The sequence below is a fragment of the Dermacentor silvarum genome, chromosome 6 (genome assembly GCF_013339745.2).
Source record: "Dermacentor silvarum isolate Dsil-2018 chromosome 6, BIME_Dsil_1.4, whole genome shotgun sequence".
In the NCBI taxonomy this organism is placed as follows: domain Eukaryota; kingdom Metazoa; phylum Arthropoda; class Arachnida; order Ixodida; family Ixodidae; genus Dermacentor; species Dermacentor silvarum.
This window is the reverse complement of record NC_051159.1, coordinates 164347165-164369783: the sequence shown is the minus strand read 5'-3', so window position 1 is coordinate 164369783 and position 22619 is coordinate 164347165. Positions and strand designations below refer to the sequence as shown.

At 44.2% G+C, this 22619-nt stretch overlaps 1 protein-coding gene across 1 annotated transcript in view; it reads left to right on the top strand.

Annotated features, from left to right (window-relative positions):
• LOC119457010 (hemicentin-2-like) overlaps window positions 1–22619 on the top strand; it is a 51221-nt gene that overhangs the window by 13439 nt on the left and 15163 nt on the right. The window contains exons 2-3 of the mRNA XM_049668656.1: window positions 19105–19467; window positions 20352–20462. Of these exons, the coding sequence (XP_049524613.1) occupies window positions 19105–19467; window positions 20352–20462 (474 nt within the window). The remainder of the gene's footprint in view (window positions 1–19104; window positions 19468–20351; window positions 20463–22619) is intronic.

The window sequence follows — 22619 nt, the reverse complement described above, 5'->3', positions numbered from 1 at the left end:
TAGGTACTGCACGTCTGCGGCAAGAAACGAATGCGCACTTTGTTTTCTTTTAATGGCGTCGACTGAATTCGTTGCAGCTTTGTTTACCACATAAACGGGTGTCCCCGACGCTGCATTTTATTACAATTTATTGCAAATACCTAATATGGCAAAAGAACATTAGAGTTGTGGGTTAAAATTGGCATAATACTCATGATCTTCCCGCACCTTACAATTGGTGCGCGAATGTTGTTCCACGCTTTCGCTGTACGTGTTACGAAGGACAGTAAAAAGTAATAGTTCTGCATAGCGTAATGTCGACTTGGCGCGGATGATCCAGTTATGATGTCTAGTCATCTTCAGTCATAATCTGGTCAGTGCGTGAAATTAGAGCAAAAAATGTAAAAAATTACACGGACGAAAGGACGAAGTGCTAAGGGAGCACTCTGTCCTTTCACGTTTATTTCTTCTACATTTATTGCGCTACTTTCTATCATGTCTACGCACGAACTATCTCAGCAAAACATCCTGCTTGAATGATCTAGTCGTTGTGATATGCAATCAGAGGAGATTAGTTCATTGCACAGGTAGTGCACATTGATAACGTACTTTAAAAAAAAATTCTGAACGAAGATTTTACGGCGAGATGAGAGAATTGGTAAGTGTACGCTGGATGTTATTGCAGTTATGTTTACATTGCGGGGGTAATTAGAGAGAATAAAACGAACAGAGTTATAATGTACCATTTCTAGAGAGTCAGTTAGATTTCATTGAGACAGATTTTACTTATAGTTTGCGACCGATTCTGTGTATTTTGGTACTCATTAAGAGGGAAGTGTTCAGAAAATGTATTTATCTATAGGTAAATAAAACAAATTATTTCAGGAAGGGAGACGGCTTGTGTAAGCATAAACACAAAACGCAAGATCAGAAATAACGAATAGGACACTTAACAAAATAACGCATAGAAATCTTAAGCGATTCTTAGTCTCGTACGTACTACAAGACTAAACATCAAGTGGAGTATTGATGACCGTTCTCGCGGACTCTGACGTCAGCAGAGCGCTAATAAGAGCCGTTCCTGGGAATAACTGGTTGTAATAATTTCCAGAAAATTCCCCAAGATCATTAGGGAGAAGAACCTTTATGCAGTAGGTCAGCACAGCTTCTACAAGCGTGTCTGTACATACGTTATCACGTGGGTGCAAAAACAAACGAACATCGGACATGAGAACATGCGGACATGAGAAGAACACATTGCCTGATTATAGAAGTAGGCAGCTCCGGCCACTTAGCCTTGGTTTACCGAATTACCGTTTTCCTATATAGCCGGCAACGAAACACGAAAGTAGTTGTACTCTAAAAAAAGATACAACACAATGTCGAATTCCGTAGAGTGAAACACTATAAAAAACCAAAGGCTAAATTTAGCTGTCCGTGACAGTTAAGCACTTGTATTACGCTGCCTTGTGGAAATGCGCTACAGGTGAATTCAACGATGAAACGGTGAAATTGGATATTTAATTTCCCAAAGAACGCGCCGAAATCTCTCATCAGTGCATGCTGCAGGAGGGAGAAGAAAAAAAAACATGTTTCCTAACAATCAAGAAGATATTTGAGTCTATTCCACACCATGTATTACATAAGGAAAAACCCTTTAACGCTAGGTATGAGTATCGCTGAGATTTGGCAGCAGGATATTTGTCAATTAAGGTAGCACAAAGTTGTGCCAAAGTTGTGACATTTTCTACCCTAACGAATCTCAGCGTAGCTTTTACCTCACTCCTCTAGCCAAGAAGTAGCGAAGAGCATAGCTATAAAAATGTATGAAAAGCTAGCAACGAAGAAACTAATTAAAAATAACGATGTGATGACAAGGTGTCCAACATTCTTTGTCATAACTGCAGAATCACTAATTGTCTCCAATTCGCGCAGTAAATGTGAACGAAGATTGAAGAAGGTGATGAAACTAGGCAGGAAATGCAATAGATGCGACTGAGTAAGTCATCCATATGATACTTTACTTACTCCATATACGATAATTAAAGGACAGCACAAAGAGCGATGGGATGAAACATGTTAGGGCTAACGTTAAGAGACAGGAAGATAGCGGTGTGGATCAGAGAGCTAACGGGGATAACCGATATTCTAATTGACAATTAGCAAAAAAAAAATGGAGCTGAGCAAGCCATGTAATGTGCAGGGTAGATAACAGAAGGACCATTACAGTTACAGAATGGTCCCAAGAGAAGGGAAGAACTGTCGAGGATGGCAGAAAACTAGGTGGGGTGATGAAATTAGGAAATTTGCAGGTAGAAATTGGAATCAGCTAGCAGAAGAGAGGGGTAACTGGAGATCGCAGGGAGAGGCCTTCGTCCTGCAGTGGACATAAAAATATGATGATGATGATGATGATAGTCACGAGAACGCCCACGCTCTTTATAGTTTGGTTTCTATTCTTTTTGCCGTTTACGCAGAGAACAAAAATCCGGCATGGTCCCCAGTGACTATTTCCTTGCATTCCCCAAGCCATGTGGGCGCCAAAACTATAATGGTGCCAGCTTATCTAAACGAGAATGCCATATGAAGTGCGCTACGCAAACTTCCAACGACTAGCTATTATTGCATTTCTTCTATACTGGCCAGTGCACTGCCACAACCGTTATTACGCGCAAACACCTGCAGAAATCCGGCGCACAGATTAGAGTACGCCATTTCACCCTTTCACTCGCACAAAACTGCGCCTACTGAGTTGTGTTTTCACGGCGGAGAAATCACTCGGCGCCACTATTTTCTGAGCGAAGTCGAGGGCTAACCACGCGAGATCTAGATGATAAGCAAAAAATTCACGTAGAAACTGCTCTGGGAGTTATCTAAAACACGCGTAAGCATTTGCTACTAATCGCCTGCGTTCCGTCGTCGTACGCTGCTGTGTTTGGTATATTGGGGAGAAACACCGCAAAAGCCATATAGAGAAACGGAGAAACGCTTATAATTCATACCTGGCTTTACGATCAGTGTATACCTAAGTATAATAATTACAGATAAATCAAAGTTTAACCAAGTGAAATCAAGACTTAACCAGGCTAAACCAAGCTTTCGCTTTGCATATCCAGGTTAGTTGAGCTAAGCCACAGCCATTTTTGTTGCTGTTGTTCCCCGCTCGTCCCAGGTTCCTCCTCGAGTTGTTTCTGTCCTAACTTATACTGCCGCTGACGCTCTGCATGTTGGTTAAGGGTGGCTGAATCACGCCACCTGCGCCGCCGCATTACTATATATATGGTTGCGAAACACGATGTACATGTACGTTTGCGCCGTTTTGCGGGAACGGGCGACTAAGATACCTGACTTTGAATCGAGAATTCGCATGTACGAAACTCATTGTCGCTAATTTACGCCTATAACCATCTGATTTCTTTCCGTTTCGTTGATTTACTTTTATTATTACACCATTTTTTCAGGCAGTGAAAGCGTCACGCGTCTGCGATGGTTTTCCTCAGTGAGACGACATAGAAATGCTCACGCATTTAAAAAGGCAATCTTCCGAAGAGCGTTCACTTAATGAGCCTCAATGCCCCACGCATCGAGTGAGAATCTCTTCTCTCTAGCAATCGAGACGGGCCATTGTCGCGCGGCCGGAGACACTTAACGAGGTTGGAACGGATTGCTCATTGCACGCCTGGTTGCACTTGAAGGGACCACACTAATGCCTTGGCCCCGTCATTGGCTCGTTTAGTGGCGTGGTTCACGGCTGTTCCAGATGAATTGAGGAAACAGGAGTAACATTAGAAGTATGAAAGTCCAGCGCTGTTGTTCGTATACACGAAAGCGTTCCTATTGACGAACGCGAGTTTAGACCGATTTGCTTGGTCATATATACCAGTGACGCCACTGCGGTTTACGAAGCCCACTGGCCTTTGCGGGTAACATATTTGCTGTACAAGTGAGCGCACAGGTATAGTGGTCGTGGTGAAAATACTTTCAACTCCCACATAACAATCACTTTCCCGTAACGACGTCAAGTTCTTCATGGAAGTCTTCACGCTTAATGCGTTTAACATGCTCTATTATGTATTTACTGTGCTTGCAGCTTGCCCGGTAACAGGGCACCCTGGACGTCATTCAAGTGAAGCAAACCTTTATTATGTCTCGATCCGCTACTGTTTTCTATGTAGTAAACCGCATAAAAATGAAAGGAAATGAAACTTACATGGCCGCGGTTTCGTAGTTACGGCTTTCCTGATCCTATTCCTATTCGTGCTTTTACCACTTCATAAGTGGCGATAGCGACGCTCCACCCGCGTTATCAATGGCACTAGCCGATCGTCAATGGTCGATGATAATGGTGCCATAGAATGAAGCGGAAGGTGTTGCTACAAAATTACGACCCATCTTAGCTGCTTGAGGTACACATAATATAAAGGTGAATTCGCCGAGTACGTATTCCAGCTTCGCCTTAGTGTTAATTCATCTTGTAATTTTGACTGTACAGTTTTGACCCCTATTCTGTTTGTTACGTTCTACTCTCATTTTAAAGCACTCGAGCATATTTTCTGTTGTTCGCCTTAAAACTTCCCACTATACCTGTCTGCCGGCAAAAAAAAAGCGATTTGCATTTTTATAGCCTTGCATGACGTGTTTATTATGCTTATTTTGCAGCGACGCCAAGTGTGCTCAGGTAATGGTGTGCACTTTTTCGTGCACTTTCTCAGCTAACGGCGTGCACCACACGCTTCGGAGCAATGCAGAGTAAAAACAGGAATCCGTAATGAAAGCGTCAAACGCAGCGAACGTTAACACGGACGTCAATCTGCAAGCTGTGATGTCCTAAAAAACAAGATTTTTTTTTTTTACTTAGGCGAAAGGCACGCTTTGCGCTCTTATCGGCACGCGTTAAAACATCGGGAGAAAAAAAAATAAAGCAAACCGGGGAGTGTGTGTCTCGTTCTTTACGCGATAAAGGGCCCAGCCTTTTTGGGTGTCGCATTTAGGGCTGGAGTGACGGCGGGGTCGTCGAATACGGGATCTTGGTGTTATTTTCTGTTTGCCACTCAGCTACAGTCATACCGCCCACACTGTGCAGCAGTAGATGCGTTTAGCCTTTTGTCAGACGTGGTGTTGCGCTTAGCTTGCTTTTCTCCACAACCTTTCTTCTGCCATGCTCCTTGAGCAAAGCGTCAAACTAACTAGCCTGGCAGTATGCGTTCAGCTAAGTCATGGCAGGAAATTTTCGCGATAAGCTTAGAGAAACTGCAGTGCTGCGTTTATTCCTTTTCTTTAATTGTGATCCATTTCAGGAAGTTTGTGCCTGTTGGTGGTGCCGCCTACCACTCTTTCCTGAGATGAAAATTGTGCTAAAAACAAAAAAAAAAGGTTTTAAGGTGAGGCTTTAGCTTGGGACCAGCTCTAATGCCGCCTTTTCAAGTGCGCGTAAAACGCAGAAATGCTTTTATGAAAAAGAAAATACGAGTCTGATTTGAATGAAATCTGCTGCATTTCACAGACAAAATTAAATTTTATTGACGGTATAAGCACCAGAACTTTAAATTAGATAAGGCACGTAATATTTTTTTTTTACTTCCCAACAACCGGTAAGGTAAAAACAAATTGAAGCACGAAGTATACAAATACTTACCTCTGCACCAAAAACAGGTATCGATGTTCTGTGAACGGCATCCGTTAGAACATCTAAAGCAGACAAATGGTATACTGGGTGTTTAATCTTAGCGGCACCAGATAAAAAAAAAATGCCTGTGGCAGATAGCACAATTATAATTCTTGATCTAAACTATTCGATGAGGTGGCCAGAAAACGCATGAGGTGATAGGGCGGATGAGTTTCTGTATTTTTCGCATTCGTTTTAAGGTCATCTTTCACTGATCCAACTTATCTCCCCGTACCGAGAAACCCCAATCAACTACGCATACAGTTCCTGGGAGCCAGAAAACAAGTTCTTCTGAATATCAAAATAGCCTATTCAGTTTCCTTTATAACGTGTAATTCTGTTAACGCTATTTTTCACCACATTGGGTTCACTAATCAAATAAACTAGTACGTTGGAGCACCGTGCTAACCAAGTGATAACCCAAACTAACCAGCCGAACAATGAACCATCCTGCCTCACGTCTGGCAATACAGGATGAGTATCGATTGACGTGATCGGTGTGGACGAGCTCTAACGAAACCATTACATTATGGTGCGAGCAGTGTTAGCGGATGGTTAAGACAAAACGGCTGCCTATACGTTTACTAGCTTTTTTTTTTTCTTGTATATGCTTCAATTGCCACACCGTGTATCCTCAAGTTCGGGCTTTCGTCGGCAAGCTCTTGAAGATACGTTTATTGCGGCTCCAGAGAACAGCGGGCTATTCTAAACCGCCTGATCAGACAGCTCCCCCCCCCGAGGGATCCGCTTATCTTTCCTATTCCCTGTAGCGTGATTCGCGAAGAACAATGCAAGAGCTACAAGCTCATTATAGCCTCGATGCGCGTGTTTGCGCATATCTGATTCTGATGGCATGAAGAGTCTCAGCCAGGCGTTGTTCTGGCGCTGGCCAAAAGGCGAGACGGCAAGCTTTATATGGACCAAGGCAATTTCCTCTCTACGTATCCAAGCAGTCTTGCAGCTTCCGAGCGTTTACGTTTCGTCTTGCAGTTCACGGGTCGCTAAGCCTGCGTCAGTGACCAAGAACAGGAGAATTGAACGCAACGTTAACTTGATATCTCCTTGAGCCATTCGGCATTCATCACCCAAAATTACGCCGCGCAGTCTGATTCGGTTCATGCATGAAACACCGTCTGTGGTATTTCTTCCCGACAGTGAGAGACAGCTGAGGCCCTGACCCTAAGCTTTCCTTCCGCCTGGTGCATTTCCGTCATGCGTTGGCAGGCGGGAGTGCAAGGCGGTGCTGTTTGCGCTGGTGTTGCTATACAGAGAGGCGCTGCGCAGTACACTACTGTTGCACACATTGATGATCATTACTTGAAGGGTCATAGGAGCCTGCGCTCACTTTGGACATATTGGACACTTCGTACGAGCTTTGACCTTACAGTGACATCATTTTCTGCGTCGTCAAATGCGAGACGACGCACTTTTTTTTTTTTTTTTTGCAGTCACCGTAAAATAGTTTTGCGTGTCACCTAATGTGAGTAAATTCTCTTTTTCCGCGTGATATCATATTCACTTGGTCCTTCTTCTTCTTCTTCTTTCTAGGGTTTTACGTGCCAAAACCAGTTGGTCCAGCATGCCAAGTAGAGCTCACGCGAGTTATAGACATCCAGCGTACGTGCAGTAATTTTGTTTTCTGTAATGACGACGGCAGACAGATACGCATAGCGCTAAATTAATTATTACTTTTGATGCATCAGCTTGCAGCCTTAGGCTGCTGTCAGACTCAGATGTTCGCAACTCGCCGCCACAGCTCGCGCAATGAGCAAATCGCTCCAAAAGCAACTATGTCTCATGGCTGCCTCTTAAAAGAACGTGTCCCAAAGCAAAGCCGGAATAATTCGAAGCAAGAACACATCTGCGCCTAAAGTAACTGTGCAAAACTAAAAACAAGTAGGTCTTGTTAAGACATCCTCTACTTTCGCCGGGTAAGCATTAAGCGACTTCATAGCTACAGTATGTTAAACATAACAAGAATCACTCAGCCACTTCTAATGCCGGCGTCAGATCAAAAGGCCCGTTTTCTCTATTTCTGCCTCGCGGTTCTGATTGCAACACGATCGCGTGGTTCAGTTCGTTGCTATTTTTTTTCGCAATTTATCGCCGCTCTAACTGAACGTGCTTGCCTATGCCAGTGCCAATATATTCATTTCTACGAGAAAAAGAAAAGGGTGCGGAGGAGTTGGGGAAACATCCTTGTACGCGCTCTTAGGGACACGCCCGTTCTTTACGCCACGGCTCAAAGATCAAAAGCAGCCCATATTTCTTCCGCATTCATCCGCAAATAAGTGTGCTCTCATCAAATCCGAAAACAAAGGATGAAAAATAAAAGTGCACTTATGGCTGCTTCACCGATAGAAGTGGATGGCACAGCCGTTCGCTTCTTGCACTTATACATTTTGACCATTCGTATTGAGCGCATCGCCGTCCTTGATCCATGCGAGTAATATTTTAGCTTATTGTCGACTGTTGATGTCTTGGTATGCAAAGTATTTACAATTCCAAGTGCAAACAATAAGATGCAATATCTGTAGATTTAGTGCTTCAGCAATGTCCTTTTCTTTACAGAAAAAACACGCTGCAGGCGCCATTTCTTTCAAACGCCGACCGCATTGTTTTCGTGCCCGTTCTTGATATATATGAACAGATGATCTTAATAAGAGATTTCTATACTTGTCGTCACGTCAAAATTTGGAAACATCGTTTTTGACTGCGAAAAGACCTCATACTTTGCAAGTGATTTTCCAGAATAGCGTGGTCTAAAGATTCACTGCTTCTATTTCTTTTTAAAGCTATCTGTTCGTGACAGTGACACCCATGAAGAAAATTCCGGGTCATCAGCGCAGGGCGCTGGTTTTTTAAGTCTTGGCCTTTTCTCAATGCTTCTCGTCGATTACCATCGTTGAAAACAAGGTTTTCAGCTTTACTCTTCTGAATGTAAAGTTGGAAACAAATTACAGTCATTGCTCATGATGTGAGTAGCCCCCCCCCCCCCCCCCCCCCCCCCCCCCCCTATTTATCAGTTTGTCTCATTTTAAACAGCTTCTTGCAGGTACTCCGACTGTTACGGATGAACCCTGTCGCCTCGGAACAAATTTTACATCGCCCATTTGTATTCTCTTGACACAAAGGTAGACGTCAACCGAGTAATACGTTTTAACAAAAAGCGAAGGTGAACATCGGCATGTATAATTGCTCGGTAAAGCCTACCATATATAATGCTGCGCCTTTTCAGAGCGTCCTTCCCTTGGAGGAGTTCTATGCAATCGAGCCTCTTTCAGTTTTGCCTTTATTTCGCACTAAAATAAACCTATTTCAAAATGGCAATATATACGCGTCAGAACCTCTTCATGTCTAGTCTTATTTTTTTTAGTTTAAGTTTATTACCTTATTTGACGGTAGACGCTGCTCTAGCAGTACTAAGCATTTGCATGGGATCTCCATCGCAAAGACTTATATGCCATAATTCTAATGATCCTTATGATCACGTCAGTTCATATGAAAGCATACGAGTCTTCATGTGGGTACCCATTAAATCACATATGGGAGATTTTTTGCTAAAGTCTTTTATTTGTTGATTTGTTTGTTGATATATTTGCTTGCATGTTTGTTTTAATAGCGACTGATCAAGCACAATGCTACTTGCTTCAGTTACATGTGCAGACTTGGAATTATAAAACAACTCAGCAAGACGGGTCACAAGACGAAGAAAGACGCAGACTGCTGTCCCGTCTTGTTGCGCTGTTTTATAATTCCAAGTATGTGATACCAACTCGGTCGTCTAAGCTTACACTTTAACTAGATGAGCAAAACTGGTGTTTTCAGCATAACCTGGTGATTAGAGGCCGTAAGATTTTGGGGAGGGGTAGATAGGCTACGGTTAGTACAAAGAAAAGGTTATTTGGCATGAAGACGTCGGGCGCATGAGACACCGCCATTCCCATCTCCAGCTAATCGATTGGTCCGTCCTGAAACGAAGCTTGCATTGTAATCTTTCAAGACGGAATTCCCAAAGATTGTGTTTCACGCAATGAAGAAATTTACCAGCCTCAGCATGCCGCACTTCTCATAGCGCAAGAAAAGCTAGTCAACGTGGCTTTTTCTGCTTTTTAATTTTCGCATTTCTCTCGTTCGTTGGATGACGCAACTCATAGCATTTGCGTATGGCATTAGCGACTGAGACTGCTGATGTGAATCGCTATCCAGGGTGCTTTAATATTATCTTGTTCACGCACGCGAGGAGCCTGCTGTCTTTATGCGCTTCCTAATTCAATCACCTATATTTTTAGGAAAGTGTGGCTTTGTCGCTTCCGTCAAACCGTCGTTTGCAACTTTACAGACATGTACTAATTTCCTGCCCGTTGTTTAAACGTATTTCGCCGCATGCAACAGCGGTTATCTATAAAGAGGCACTTGTCGTTTTCATCACCGTTCAGACATTCTTCGGCCGCAAATCTAATGCTATTTCGGCATCCTAACGCAATTCTCTCAATGTATCTGCATTCAAGGGTGCTATAACTTAAAACTATTCCGATCTGTTTAATTTCCAATCTCCTGACGTCAAATTTACGTAACCTCCGATGCAAGCGTCGGGCGGTGACTCGCAGCGTTGTTTGAACAGGATATGAAATGCCCTCCTCGTTTATAGGAGGTCACTTTCGTTTGCTTTCAAAGCGATTAGCATTGCCTTACTTGACAGGATTTTCTTATCTAATTGACATGACCAGAGGCGAGGAGCATGCAGAAGTGACGACGGTTTCAGTGGAGCCAGGCTAGCGCTGTGAAAATACCTGCCGATAACCTGATGAGGAGGGTGGTGTTGGCGTTTGCGATTGGCGCGCTTCTTCTTGCTTAGCTTTCGGTGTCTGGTAGAAAAGTGTCGTCGTGTGAAACGGAAGGGTACAAACGCAGCTAAAACGGATCCTCAGCGAAGAAAGTTTGGCAGAGCGATGTCGTCTACGCACCGAAAGGGCTCGACAGACTCATACTGCCACACAAAAATGTTTAATATACGCAAACAAATCCATTCTCTCCTGCAGCTCCGAATAGCAAGTGCCGGAGCGATCGGCGGGCAGCCATCTTCTATTAATTTCGGAACGGGGCAGTCTCCGGCTGTTCCGAAAAAAAGATCACTTTTGTTCGGTATATTAATGCATCGTTAATGCGTACGCGTCGCGTGACATACAGACGAAATGGGCGCAGCCCGAAATCATTTGACGAATTGCGGAGGGCTGGTGATGAAAACGGCGCAGAATCTAAAATAATTCTTTTTTCTCTTGTTCGGTCTAATCACGCATTATCACTGTGTACACTTCATATCAGATGAGGAGCTTTCGCGGTTTTCCTGACGTCGAGTGACAGACAAGCGAAGTGGGGGTAGACCGAAAACACCTTGAACACTTGTGGAGGGATGATTGCAGAAATGGAATGGGAAAGTTTTGAACGGCTTTGCGTTATAGCGCCACAAGCTGTCGACATGGTTGCTACAAAGTGTCAGAATTGCCGGAGGCAGTTACGCGCCGCACTTCAGTTTAATCAAGGGCGCTCTTGGAGGGTACTTTACTCTATGGTAAATACGGCGTCTTAAACGGGCATTCAGGGGAGTTCAGTTGAATTTCATATTTACTGCTCGGAGAGTCCACGACCTCCGGCAAAAGTCGACTATGTGGACGACATGTTGAACTCGGCACTTTGGATTTTAGTGCTTCGCAAGTGAGTGAGATAGAAAGAACAGTTCGGAAGCCTGTGTTCGAGAGCATCCTACGTACTCCAGTTAGTTGCCTCGCAGTCGCGTGGACTACAACGTATTAACATGCCATGTGGCACAGTTCCGGTATGCTACACTTCGTTACGGCGTCGCTTCAAACCTTTTCACTATATTTTACGTGGTGGTTGGCAAATGAGTCGCAAGTGTTCATTAGACCCGGCTTGGTGAGTGTCAATGAGCTGGCAGATTTCTTTGTGAACTGCGTATTTTGCGATCGCCAGGGCACGTATGTGTGTTTTTCTTTTTATTAGCTTGTGCCATTCCAGTTATTCATAAAAATGCTCTGAAACTGTTCAGGCCCCATTTTTTTCTGTGAATTTTGTACCCCAAATGATCGACGTTTTGACCCTCCTGTTACGTTGAGGTGCGTTCCGTTGTGACAGCTGAGAAGCTTGGCCATCGCTGGCCCCTTCATTTTTTTTAACAGCGCAGCTACAGCGCAGCTGTTCTTGGTCGACCCTGGGCCGTCGTGATGCATGGCGTCATGCTGGTCACGGGACCTTGGAGCGAAAGGGGTGAGAGTGAGGCAGACAGCTGCGCCGCGTCGAGAAGGGGGCAAGTGAGTCAGGCAGCCAATGAGCGTCTGCGAAAAGTAGGTCAGTGAGAGGTTTGATGGGGTGCCAGTTCTTGCTCCGCATTTGTTCTTCGAGAATGGCCAAGGCTGCTCATAATCCCGAGGAAGAAGCCGCCCGACGTGAGCGCCAGCGAGAGCTTGCTCACGTCGTGAGAAACGCGCTAGGAACGCCGTCGCCCGTGCACGCCGGCGCGCCCCATGCCCCGCAAGTACCGCTGTTCGGCCCAACCAAACGGACGCGAATGCACAGCTTCGCTGTTCGAACATCTTCATGGAGTGGAAGGGGTGGGGATTTTATTTTTCGCACACACTTGTACGATGAGACTGGGGTCTGTGATGATTGTACGATGATAAGCATGGGGTGTGTGATTATCAGGCCAACAATATTTTGTGCACTGAATATGGTAGCGCTTCAGCCACCATCCTATCCACTATGCTGCGCACTTATGAAGCCACTAGAGAACAGAGGCTTCAAACACACAAAAATATATACTTGATTATATTAAAAAACAAAATAAAAGAGGAACTATCCTGCGCGCAATTGAAAGGTTTACCTTTCTCTTGCACACGAACAAACATAGTACTGCAGGGAAGCCTTAGGTACAAGAAATCTTCATCTTCAGCAACGAGGTAAAAAGAAGTTTCAATAATGGAGATACAAGAAAACAAAAATTGACTGTGCTGTCATTACCCTGTCATAATGCCCTACGCGAAAGCTAGCTTTACCATAAAAATAAATGTCGGTTGAAAATTTTGTCGCAGTGATGAACTGTGAGCCCTCGACTATGCTGATAATGTGAATGTTCATGTGTCTTTCGAAGCGACCCTAGGAATATGCCTTGCACGAAGAGCAATTAGTCAAATGTGCGTAATAAACACGGCAGCTAAAAAAAGTAATCAATTTACGCAAACTTTTCTAAATAACATTGTCACTTCATTTTGTCTCCTTTTCGTCCCGTGATCGGAAAGAGTTAAAATGCCGGGTGATTAAGAGCTCGCACTTATAGCGTGGTGGGCACGCGAGGGGGTGCACGCTTTCAATCTTAACACTACAATATTTAGCACCGTGGCATCAAAAAGGGAAATTATTTTCGCGTTATAGCATGACAACGTGATGTATCATTCGCAGCTTCTGCTATTGTAAAAGGTCACGTGTTTATTTTTCAGAACGCCGTCTGTTACTCTTGCTTGTTACTCTTAATTCGACATCGTTAGGAAGATCTTTTTTATTGTTATTTGGTGCTTAGGGGATGTCGCTTTTAATTGGCGCCGGCGACTCCTTTTCACATAGAGATGCGGAAATAATGAAGTTCACAGATATAAAAAAGAAATTCCTTCGAAGCACTGAAATTGAAAGTCAACCAAGCGTTATGTGACTGGACTTATCTTGAGACAATCTTGCTAACGAGTCTTGCTAAAACAGTGTTACTGTGTTAGCAAAATTCTTTCTCATATACATAAAGTTACATGTCTTCCAACAATTTTTTTTCCTGAACATAGTCTTGTCAGTGGCCTCATTATATTGTATTTACTGGACAACAGGAACACGAACAAATCATTTGAAAGACGAACACACACACACAAAAAAAAAAAAACAGCGAAAGAATTCTGTGTACAGATCTGACAAGGATACTTTTGATTTTCGCCTATAAAGAACAGCGTATTTGACGTCTAACTTCCAAAAACTCCAAGAGAACGTCCGACCACAAGCACATGATTCTATTTTTGCGGCCTTCATTTGAGTGTTCCGTGTTTTGGTTTTACTGTACATGACAGTGCCACTGTATAGCAGTTTACGTATAGTTCCGAAGTACGCGCCGCTTTTTTTCCCCATTTTAATTGTGATTACACTTATAGCATGACCACAAAAACTACTTAGTGTAGAGCCACCATAATTCCTTATCTACCTTGCATAGCATATTGCATTCAGTCGCCGCCGTTGCTTATCTGCTTTTGGCTAGCACGGCACATTCATTACGACGGTCGTTGGTTTCGCACGGCTGTGTTTTCCGCGATAACAGCCAGGTGCGTGGTCTGGGCCTTGTCCCGCAGTGTGCTGGAAACGATCTTGTGCCGGACGGCAACGCCTGGGGTGAACTTTGTGGTCGCACGCAGAAAGTAAATCAAATAAGCGTTCTTTGTTTTCCACCTAGCCACAGCGGTTTCGTGAAAACAGTGTGGCGCGGCGTAGCGGAAGTTAATACTCGTGTTGGCTGATCAGCGGTCGAGTTCATTGAGCCTTCTTTTGCACGGTAAAAAAAGTTTCGCGATAGCACGGTGTTCAGTGCACAGACCAGTCAGAGTGGACACTGATACAATCGCATTTTATAGAGTGATTCCTTTTATGGTTCATTATACCTAACTGCACGTGTTACGTTCTCCTTTCTGCTCTGTTAAACGCGTTCCGGAAGGGCGATATTCTCGAGCGATCACTTGCTGGGGCACGATCACTTTCGCCAGATTACATGTGAGTCGGCAGCGGACGCGTCCGTAAATACGGCCGGCAGCTTTGCTCCGGGCACTGTGCCAACCTGGCTATCTGCGCACAGCGCCAGGAACGCTGTCGGATGTACACCGGGTGTTTCAGCGAAACCTTACAATTTTTTTTAATTGCATACGGCAGATAGCTCAATTCTAGTCCATCAGCTGGTCTGCTAGAAGAGGCGGACATTGCTAGCCCCCCCAAAATTGAAATGCATAACCAACTACTTCCCAAAATTTTACTAATTATGTTTTTAACTAATTATCTTAAGACGCCTATTGCAATTTACAAATTCTAGCCGGGCAGTTCACAAGGCGGGTCTACTTGGAGCGAATTCTCAGGATGACACCAGTTTCGAGATATTAGTTCCCGAACTTTGCGGAGAAATGCATTGGCGTTCATGTTACTTTTGTGCTTTAATGCATAACACGACGTTTAACCAAGAAATAAGTGGAACGACAGTGCATTTCTACCAAAAATTTGACGGCACATACCTCGTAAATGGATTCATCCACACAATTCTTTTCAAGGGGATATGCCTTGCAGTGTCTCCCACTAGAATGTGTAAATTGGAATATGTGCCATTAAGGCAATTAGTTAAAACTTATATAATTAAATTTTGTCAATTATTCGAGTATGCATTTGAATTTTTTGTGCAGGTAATGCCCGCTCCTTCGAGTAGACCTGCTTATGGACTAGAATTGTGCCACCACAGGCAATTAAAAAAATTGTAAGTGTTCGCTGAAACACCATATATACCCCAATGGGGCTGGAGCCGAGTCTTGCGAAATCTCGCGAAAGTGATTACATACCCGAAAATGATTGCTCGAGAATACAGCCACCCCAGGTAATCTTGAAGCGATTCACACAACAATGCACATATCTTGGCACCGACATCCCGTCTTTTCGGCGAATGCGAAGTGGCAGTCTGATGTCCGATGCAGCGGAAATGACTGCAGTGGAATATTGCCAGTCAGAGGGGATGCGTCATTCGTAATGCTGAATCCGGGTGGCAGATCCTGTCTTCCGAACCGAATTGCAAAACGCTGGAGATCCGATTCAGAGAAAGCACGGTCCGCCACACGGACGGCGCGCCACATCCTGAGAAGTCAGAGGAAAGGAAGCGAAGCACCAGAGCCGCTATTCTGGACATTCCGCCATTTTCTTCAAGGCGTGACGTAGGCGCGACGCTTACAAAATGGCGCTCATAGCCCCGTTTTGCTTTCGTAACGTGTCGCAAATTTGACGTTTCGCCTAAGAAACGGTAATGTAGGCATTTAAACTAGCGTGGTTGATAAAGCAAAAGAGTTTTCCTCCCCAGTAAAAATAAAGCAGCTAGCTCAAAGCATACGATTATTCCATCAAAATCGTTTCTCGCTTCCGTCGTCTGCATGCACGCAGGCTGTCGTCTGCTTCATTAGCTAGGATGCGTGTCCTCGGGAAACTGAATGAGTCATCGTATATTGGCGCCCACGCGCTTGCTTTCTACCTTGAGACAACATACGCGACCTGCCAGTGATGATCAGCGCACGCTCTAGGCCGCGTTATCGCTATCTCATGAACCGCAAGTGACTCCGCCCGACTTGTCTGGCTGAGAAGCGGCCGAATATCATCGATAGCGTGGCGCGCGCCACAGATATCCGCTTGAGCGACGAAAACGCCGGCACTGCCATCTCTTGTGCACTTCGCTGCTTACTCGCACAGCGAGAGGAAACATCAAGACGCCGCCTTGCGTACATTTATTTTTATAAATTAAAAATTCGCCGTTGTCATAGCCTTTGATGTCGCGAAAAGACATTAATATTGATTACAATGCAAACGCAGTAGCGAAAAGTGCAAAAAGTCGCAAGAAGTTTGCTAGTTTCAACAAATATTATTTCAAATAAACGTGTTTTTATTAGAAATGATGGTTCAAAACACAAATGCCAACACCAGTCGAAAGCGATGCAAATGCTATGAGCACGCGTTGTGAACAAAAAATTTTCATGGCCCCAAATGACAGGAAAAATGCGGCGATACGCATGCCTCACGACTGACACTGCTTATGGTCGCTCATTACCATAATTCGCGCGGCTCGTCGGACCACAAATTATGGCGGAAAATCTCTGCAATGGCGGCCCAGCGCAACGTCACGCAACGTCAAATTGACGTTTACGAAACAGCCCTTCCTGTGACGCTCCTCACGGGATATTCTTTCAGCCAATGAACAAGCTGACATGCCAGCTATCTTGGAACGCCACCACATATTCGCGAAATTGCAGATGCATTCCACGGGCTTCTGCACGCTACCGTCCACTTTCTTTTTAAAGCGCTAAAGTCGCAATATAGGTGCCAAGGACCACAAAAAAGTATTAGTCGATAAAACTTGCAGCTTCACGTCACGTTTCGTCATTCTGACGAAAACACAAAATTGCATTTTGCAAAACTTCCGTTTCCCGGCACAAATTTCGAAACACGTGACCTCTGCACAGCCAATGAAACAGCCAAGATGGCGGATAATGGCGGCCGTGCAGCCGCCATGCGTGTCCAGAATAGAGCCCCAGGAGAAGTTTCGGGAATGCCCGACTGAACTCTGCCGCATCACACAGCAATATAGCATAACGGCGAGCGACAGCGTAAGCCAAACAAAAAGTGGCGGGCTACGAAAGCGACTGCTGCAGTGGCCGTCGCTTGCAAGGCAGTCCGACGCCAGCACAGCAAGATAAGATGATAACATGGTGCCCCTGTTTGCCTCTCAACCCAGAAAGAAGTGAAGGTGACAAATCCTCACGTTTCAGCGTCGTCACCATCCGCGCGAGGCACACAAAGCACGCCAACGCAATTACGAAACCGCCAAAACTTCCCTGCAGACACCGGCAAAAGCGCGCTTACAGAAGCTGCACAGAGCTGGCGCCCCCTCGCGCGACCGGAAACAGCCGGACCTTGCAATAGCTGCGACGTCGTCGGTGGGATCATCTCGGGGTGCTCTACGTAAGTCGAATTTCAGCGATCTGAAAGAACCAACTCAATGTGGCCGGAGCGCTATTTTTGACTGCCCGAACAAGAGGGCTACCTGTGGAGTGCTCTGAACTGACGACCCAAAGATGCCATAACTTTCCTTTATGCTGATGACCTTGCACACGTGTTTAATTGTGCCTTGCAACTGCAGCCGACGTAAATTTTTTTTCCATGATGCATCAGTCCACATTGTAATGCCACTGACACCACGGAATCAATAAACGCGGCTGTTGTAGAGCGCCCAATAAAAGAGTACCAGATTGTCCCATTTTTCTCGGTATTTCCCGGCTTGTCACCTAACATTACCGGCTCATCGCCCTTATCAAATACTACTACTACTACTACTACTACTACTACTACTACTACTACTACTACTACTACTACTACTACTACTACTACTACTAATAATAATAATAATAATAATAATATCTTTATTACCAAAACGGTATACAGAGTTATCATCAGGCTTGTGTAAGCCAACAAGGGCTTGTGGGACATGGCCCTGCAGCTTTGGCAATAATAATAATAATAATAATAATAATAATAATAATAATAATAATAATAATAATAATAATAATAATAATAATAATAATAATAATAAAGTTCAGCAGAGTGTAGCGTTTCCTTTTACAGCGACCGCTGTTATGGATTCCCTTTAGTGGTTGTTATGACGTTCGCCTCCACCCGTGTTTCATAAACAAGTTACGAGGAAATCTCACAATGATTCCACCAAGGATTCGAAATTCTGACCGCAGATTGCCAGTAGAAAATTATACCTCCACCGGATGGTCTTTCTATTTTCTTTATTCCCTGTCATATAGGTCACACTATACAGTATACATCCGCATACAGTACAAACATGGTTAAGTCATGTGCAATCCTAAAACCATCAGCCCTATAGGGATTCGGAGTGGCTGAGAGTACTTATACTTTTCTCTCAGCCACTCCGCCAGTGCTTTGGCAAAGAAGAATAGTGTGTACGGAGAATAATGTTCCGGGTTTCTTGGACGCTTGCAAAAATTATTGCATGTCGCCCCTCTCTGCAGCTGACTTATAAAGCTGCCACGACTGATAAAGATTAAACGAAGCCGGTGTTCCGAAACGATAGGCAGGACAGGAAAGAGGAGGAGAAAAATCGTCTGTCGCCATTTCATCACCGAAAGGACACTCAAAAGGATGTTTCTCATGTTCGTGCGCACATGCGGATGTTTGCTCAAAGCGATGCCACACTACCTAGTGTAAGACTTACTGCAAAAAACATTGCACCGGGTATTGCATCACGGCTTAGCAGTCACGCGATATGATATGAAATGAGTAAATAAGGATATGCCGAGGAAATGAGGGGTAGGAGGAGGTGGCACTAAGCCATCTAGCCAGCTACTCCTTTTCAAATGGGAAACCGACACTCACCACAAAAACAAACTAAAAATATAATGATATGGATGTGTCAATGTAAAGACAGGTACCCAATTTAATGTTCGTTACACCTTTCTTTATTTTTGGATCGCATTGTTCTTCTGTATTAGCATCTTAGCGCCGGTCTAGTGTTTGCATAACTTGCGCCGCAGTATTTTTGTCCTGCTATCCTCTACATCTTCTACTAAAGAATTGTTTCTCCTCCCGCGGTTCCTATCCAGCAGCCAGCAACGCCCCTTTCGAAGTGACAGCTGTTGCGGGTGGTGACGCCTGGCTCCCATGCAACATCACCCCTGACGGCAACGAAGAGCGTCCCGTCGCCCTGATCCTGTGGTACAAAGACAATTCTTCGACTCCCGTCTACACGGTTGACGCTCGCTGGGGCAGCCTTCTCCAAGGAGCTAGGCACTTTCCCAGCGAAGAGGACGAGGAGCTAGCCGCCAGGATGAGCTTCGAGGCCGGCCACCAGCCCGCGCTGCTGCGAGTGACCCGCGTCCAAGCCGAGGACGCCGGCATATACCGCTGCCGCGTGGACTACCGCCAGGCGCGCACTGAAGTCACGTTCTCCGTTCTACGCGTCATAGGTGAGGGTCGTTAGTCAACACTTCAACGAAAAATGTGTCGCAGTAGCAACCAAGGCTTCACTTGCCATAAATTGGCAGAAAGAACCGAAAGTCGCCAGATCGGATGCAGAATTTGCTACAAGCTAGAAATGGTGTAAATAGTATACATGGTTGGTGCTTTCTGTTTCGCGGAGTTTTCTTAGAAAGCGTGCACAGTATTTCTAAGTAGCATTTTAGATGAATTTGACGGCATATGAAAGACAACTTATATAGTCCATCACGAGCATTTATCAAATCAAATCAATTTATTCTCCAGTTTACATTCTGGAGGGTCATTTTGGGGCTAAAAGCTACATACGTAGCTTGACGTGACCCAGAAGACCAGGCAAGGCAATAGCACAGCAAACAGTGTGCGCACATGTACATAATTTACATAATTCCAACTGTCGCTGGAATTCCTCATGGACGAAAGCGCATGTTAAACAACACTACATTAGCAATCTAGCTATACAAAACAATGCAACACCAGCTGTACAACATAGCATGAGACTGAATTTACAAGGTTAACATTTACTAAAAAAGAAAACGAAACAGGTTGTATATTATATACTCAGAACCATACCCACAGGCAGAATAATCATTACATCAGATACATTACAAGCGTGCAAAGTATGAGCGGAGTTCTTTCTTACTGAAATTATCGATATTTTTGTATTTGTTCAGTGAAAGACGCTAACATTCATGGAAAAGAAGCGCCAAAAGTTCACCATAGCATAATCAGGACGGTTGAACAAGTAGGAACCGCTCGTCCCTAAGTGAAATTCGTTTCTTCTCCTTCCGCCATAAGTACGGCTCGCAAAGTTACGTTCAGCTATCGTTCGTTTCTCGTTTCTACATATCTGCAGTGCCACCGAGGGAGCTGATCGTTCTCGACGAGTACGGCCAGAGACAAGTGGATGTCCTTGGACCATACAACGAGGGCGCCACTGTTCTTCTAGTGTGTGAAGTGGAGGGAGGTGAGCGAATGCATCCTTGAATTCTCACCCTTCCTTTGTATTCGGTAGTTTTCCGTGCAAAAATCGGTTGCATCGGAACAATATATGTATTGTCAGCAATGTAGGTCTAAAGAAACACAACAAAATGAAAATTGTTATGCCAATTTTCAAAGTAGAGATACAATATGGAGGCCAACGTTTTGTCGAGACATCTGTCGATCCACAAAATGTGGGTAGGATTTCAAGTCAGTTGAAAGGGGAATTTAACATGAATTGTTCAAGCCCACCATTTATGAGCATTGTCACGAGTTCCTGAAACGCCAAAGGATCAGCTTGATGTGACCAGTTAGGGCTAGATAGCGCTTTCGGTCTATCTCTGTCAAACCTGAAATATAAATATGGTCAGTGTTTAATTGCTGTTATGGCTTAAAATATCTTCAACTCAAAATAACGTCCCGCATGCTGCATTGTAAAAGGTGATGGAGAACTGCGTGCAGCAGAGATCATAAAAACGTTCTTCCGACACCTGAAAAAACACATACATATCTATGTATCAGGACACTACCCCAGAGCAAAACTTGGGAACAATATTTAAGTTCAATATGTTCTTAAAGATGCCTTCCTACTGAGGGGTGCAATGACTTCTTCCTTTGTTTCATGCGCGTAACATTTTAAAGAAGCACAAGGTGTGTAAATGAATATGCCTGGGTGTTTTTTTTTACCATACATAATTAAAAATCACCTCTGACAGATATCATATTTTATTCACCGAGCTTGATTACTCAAAAAGGCGGACATTACTTGCACAAGAGATCGAAACGCACAATCGACTAATTTAGGAAAATTACCTAATTACATTTTTAGTAGTTACTTTGTGGCACACATTTAATTTACGAATCGTTGCGAATGGATTGTAACCGATGACTATGGACATTGATTGCACCGACGTCTAGGAACGAAAAATGGGAGAGAGCGATAGGTAAATGCTATGCATGTAATCATCGTGGCTGTCTTCTAATTTGCCCTCTTGAAGCAACTCTTGCTCGTGTCATATTTTATGGAGTCTTTTAAAACGTTGGAGCCGTTTCCAAGGTTCTGTAGCTTGTGCAACGACGGCAGAAAGTTTGTAAAGACAGAAATAAATCTGAAGATGGGAGTAACGTTCTGTTTTCGGCATGGCATCGAAAGGAAGCATGTTTTACTAAAAGAATCAAGTTAGCCAGTCTCGAAACAAGGTTATTGGAATGTGGCAAGTTGGAAAAGGCATGCGAAGGCAGTGACGCCTGCTGTCTGGTTCTATATGGAGCAACGACGGGCTGGGACGCCAGATGGCCCGTCACCCATAAAACAAAGCGAAAAAGTCCCCGGAACGAATATATAATGAAAACACCTCGGCTTGTAACACACAGTGGTACTGTACGAGTGTCTGCATCATGTCGTCCACCTCTTTTGTAATACGAATGTCCTCTTTGTGCTGTACAAGAACGTGTAGGCGTCACGTGATCGAATTGCTTTGTCAAACTTGTCTTTTTCATGGGCTGTGCTAAGCGTTCGCGATGCTGTGTAAATATATTATTCATGAGACGTTCGGTTGACGACAAGAGGGCACCGGAAGGTCGCGGTGGTGTCTCTTTGTTCTTCAAAAGTTGTCGGCGTAAGAAACGAGCGATGAATTCCACGGAGACACTAGTAGCCCGAGGATTCGCTGTTTGGACAGGCGGAAAGAAAGATTATGCAATGCGACACGTCGAAAGGAAGGCCTGTTTTGTTTATGATATTGCAACATTGCGGCCTATTCTGCTTCTTTCCACTTGTTCATAGAAAAAAAAATTATTAACTGCCACTCTCTGCCATATTTCGCTATATTTTATTTCGTTGCCGCGGATATATAGAGGACGGGTTTTTTAGTAGCATTATAAATGTATCAAGAACACTCGTATAAGATCTACTATACGCCGTGTATGCACCCGCTTTTTGTGGGTAAAATTGTAGGAGAATTTGAGGACAGCTGACGTTTTTTTTTTTTTTTCAGCTAAGCATAATGATTTTGAAGGACTGTTTTTTGTTGATTGAGGTATGGCTGGTTGAAAAGCATGGGAGGAACTTATTCAACAGAGATCACGCTACCCATGGCTCTTTAGATTAAATAGAGCGGGCAACATCAGGCAAGCACATGAT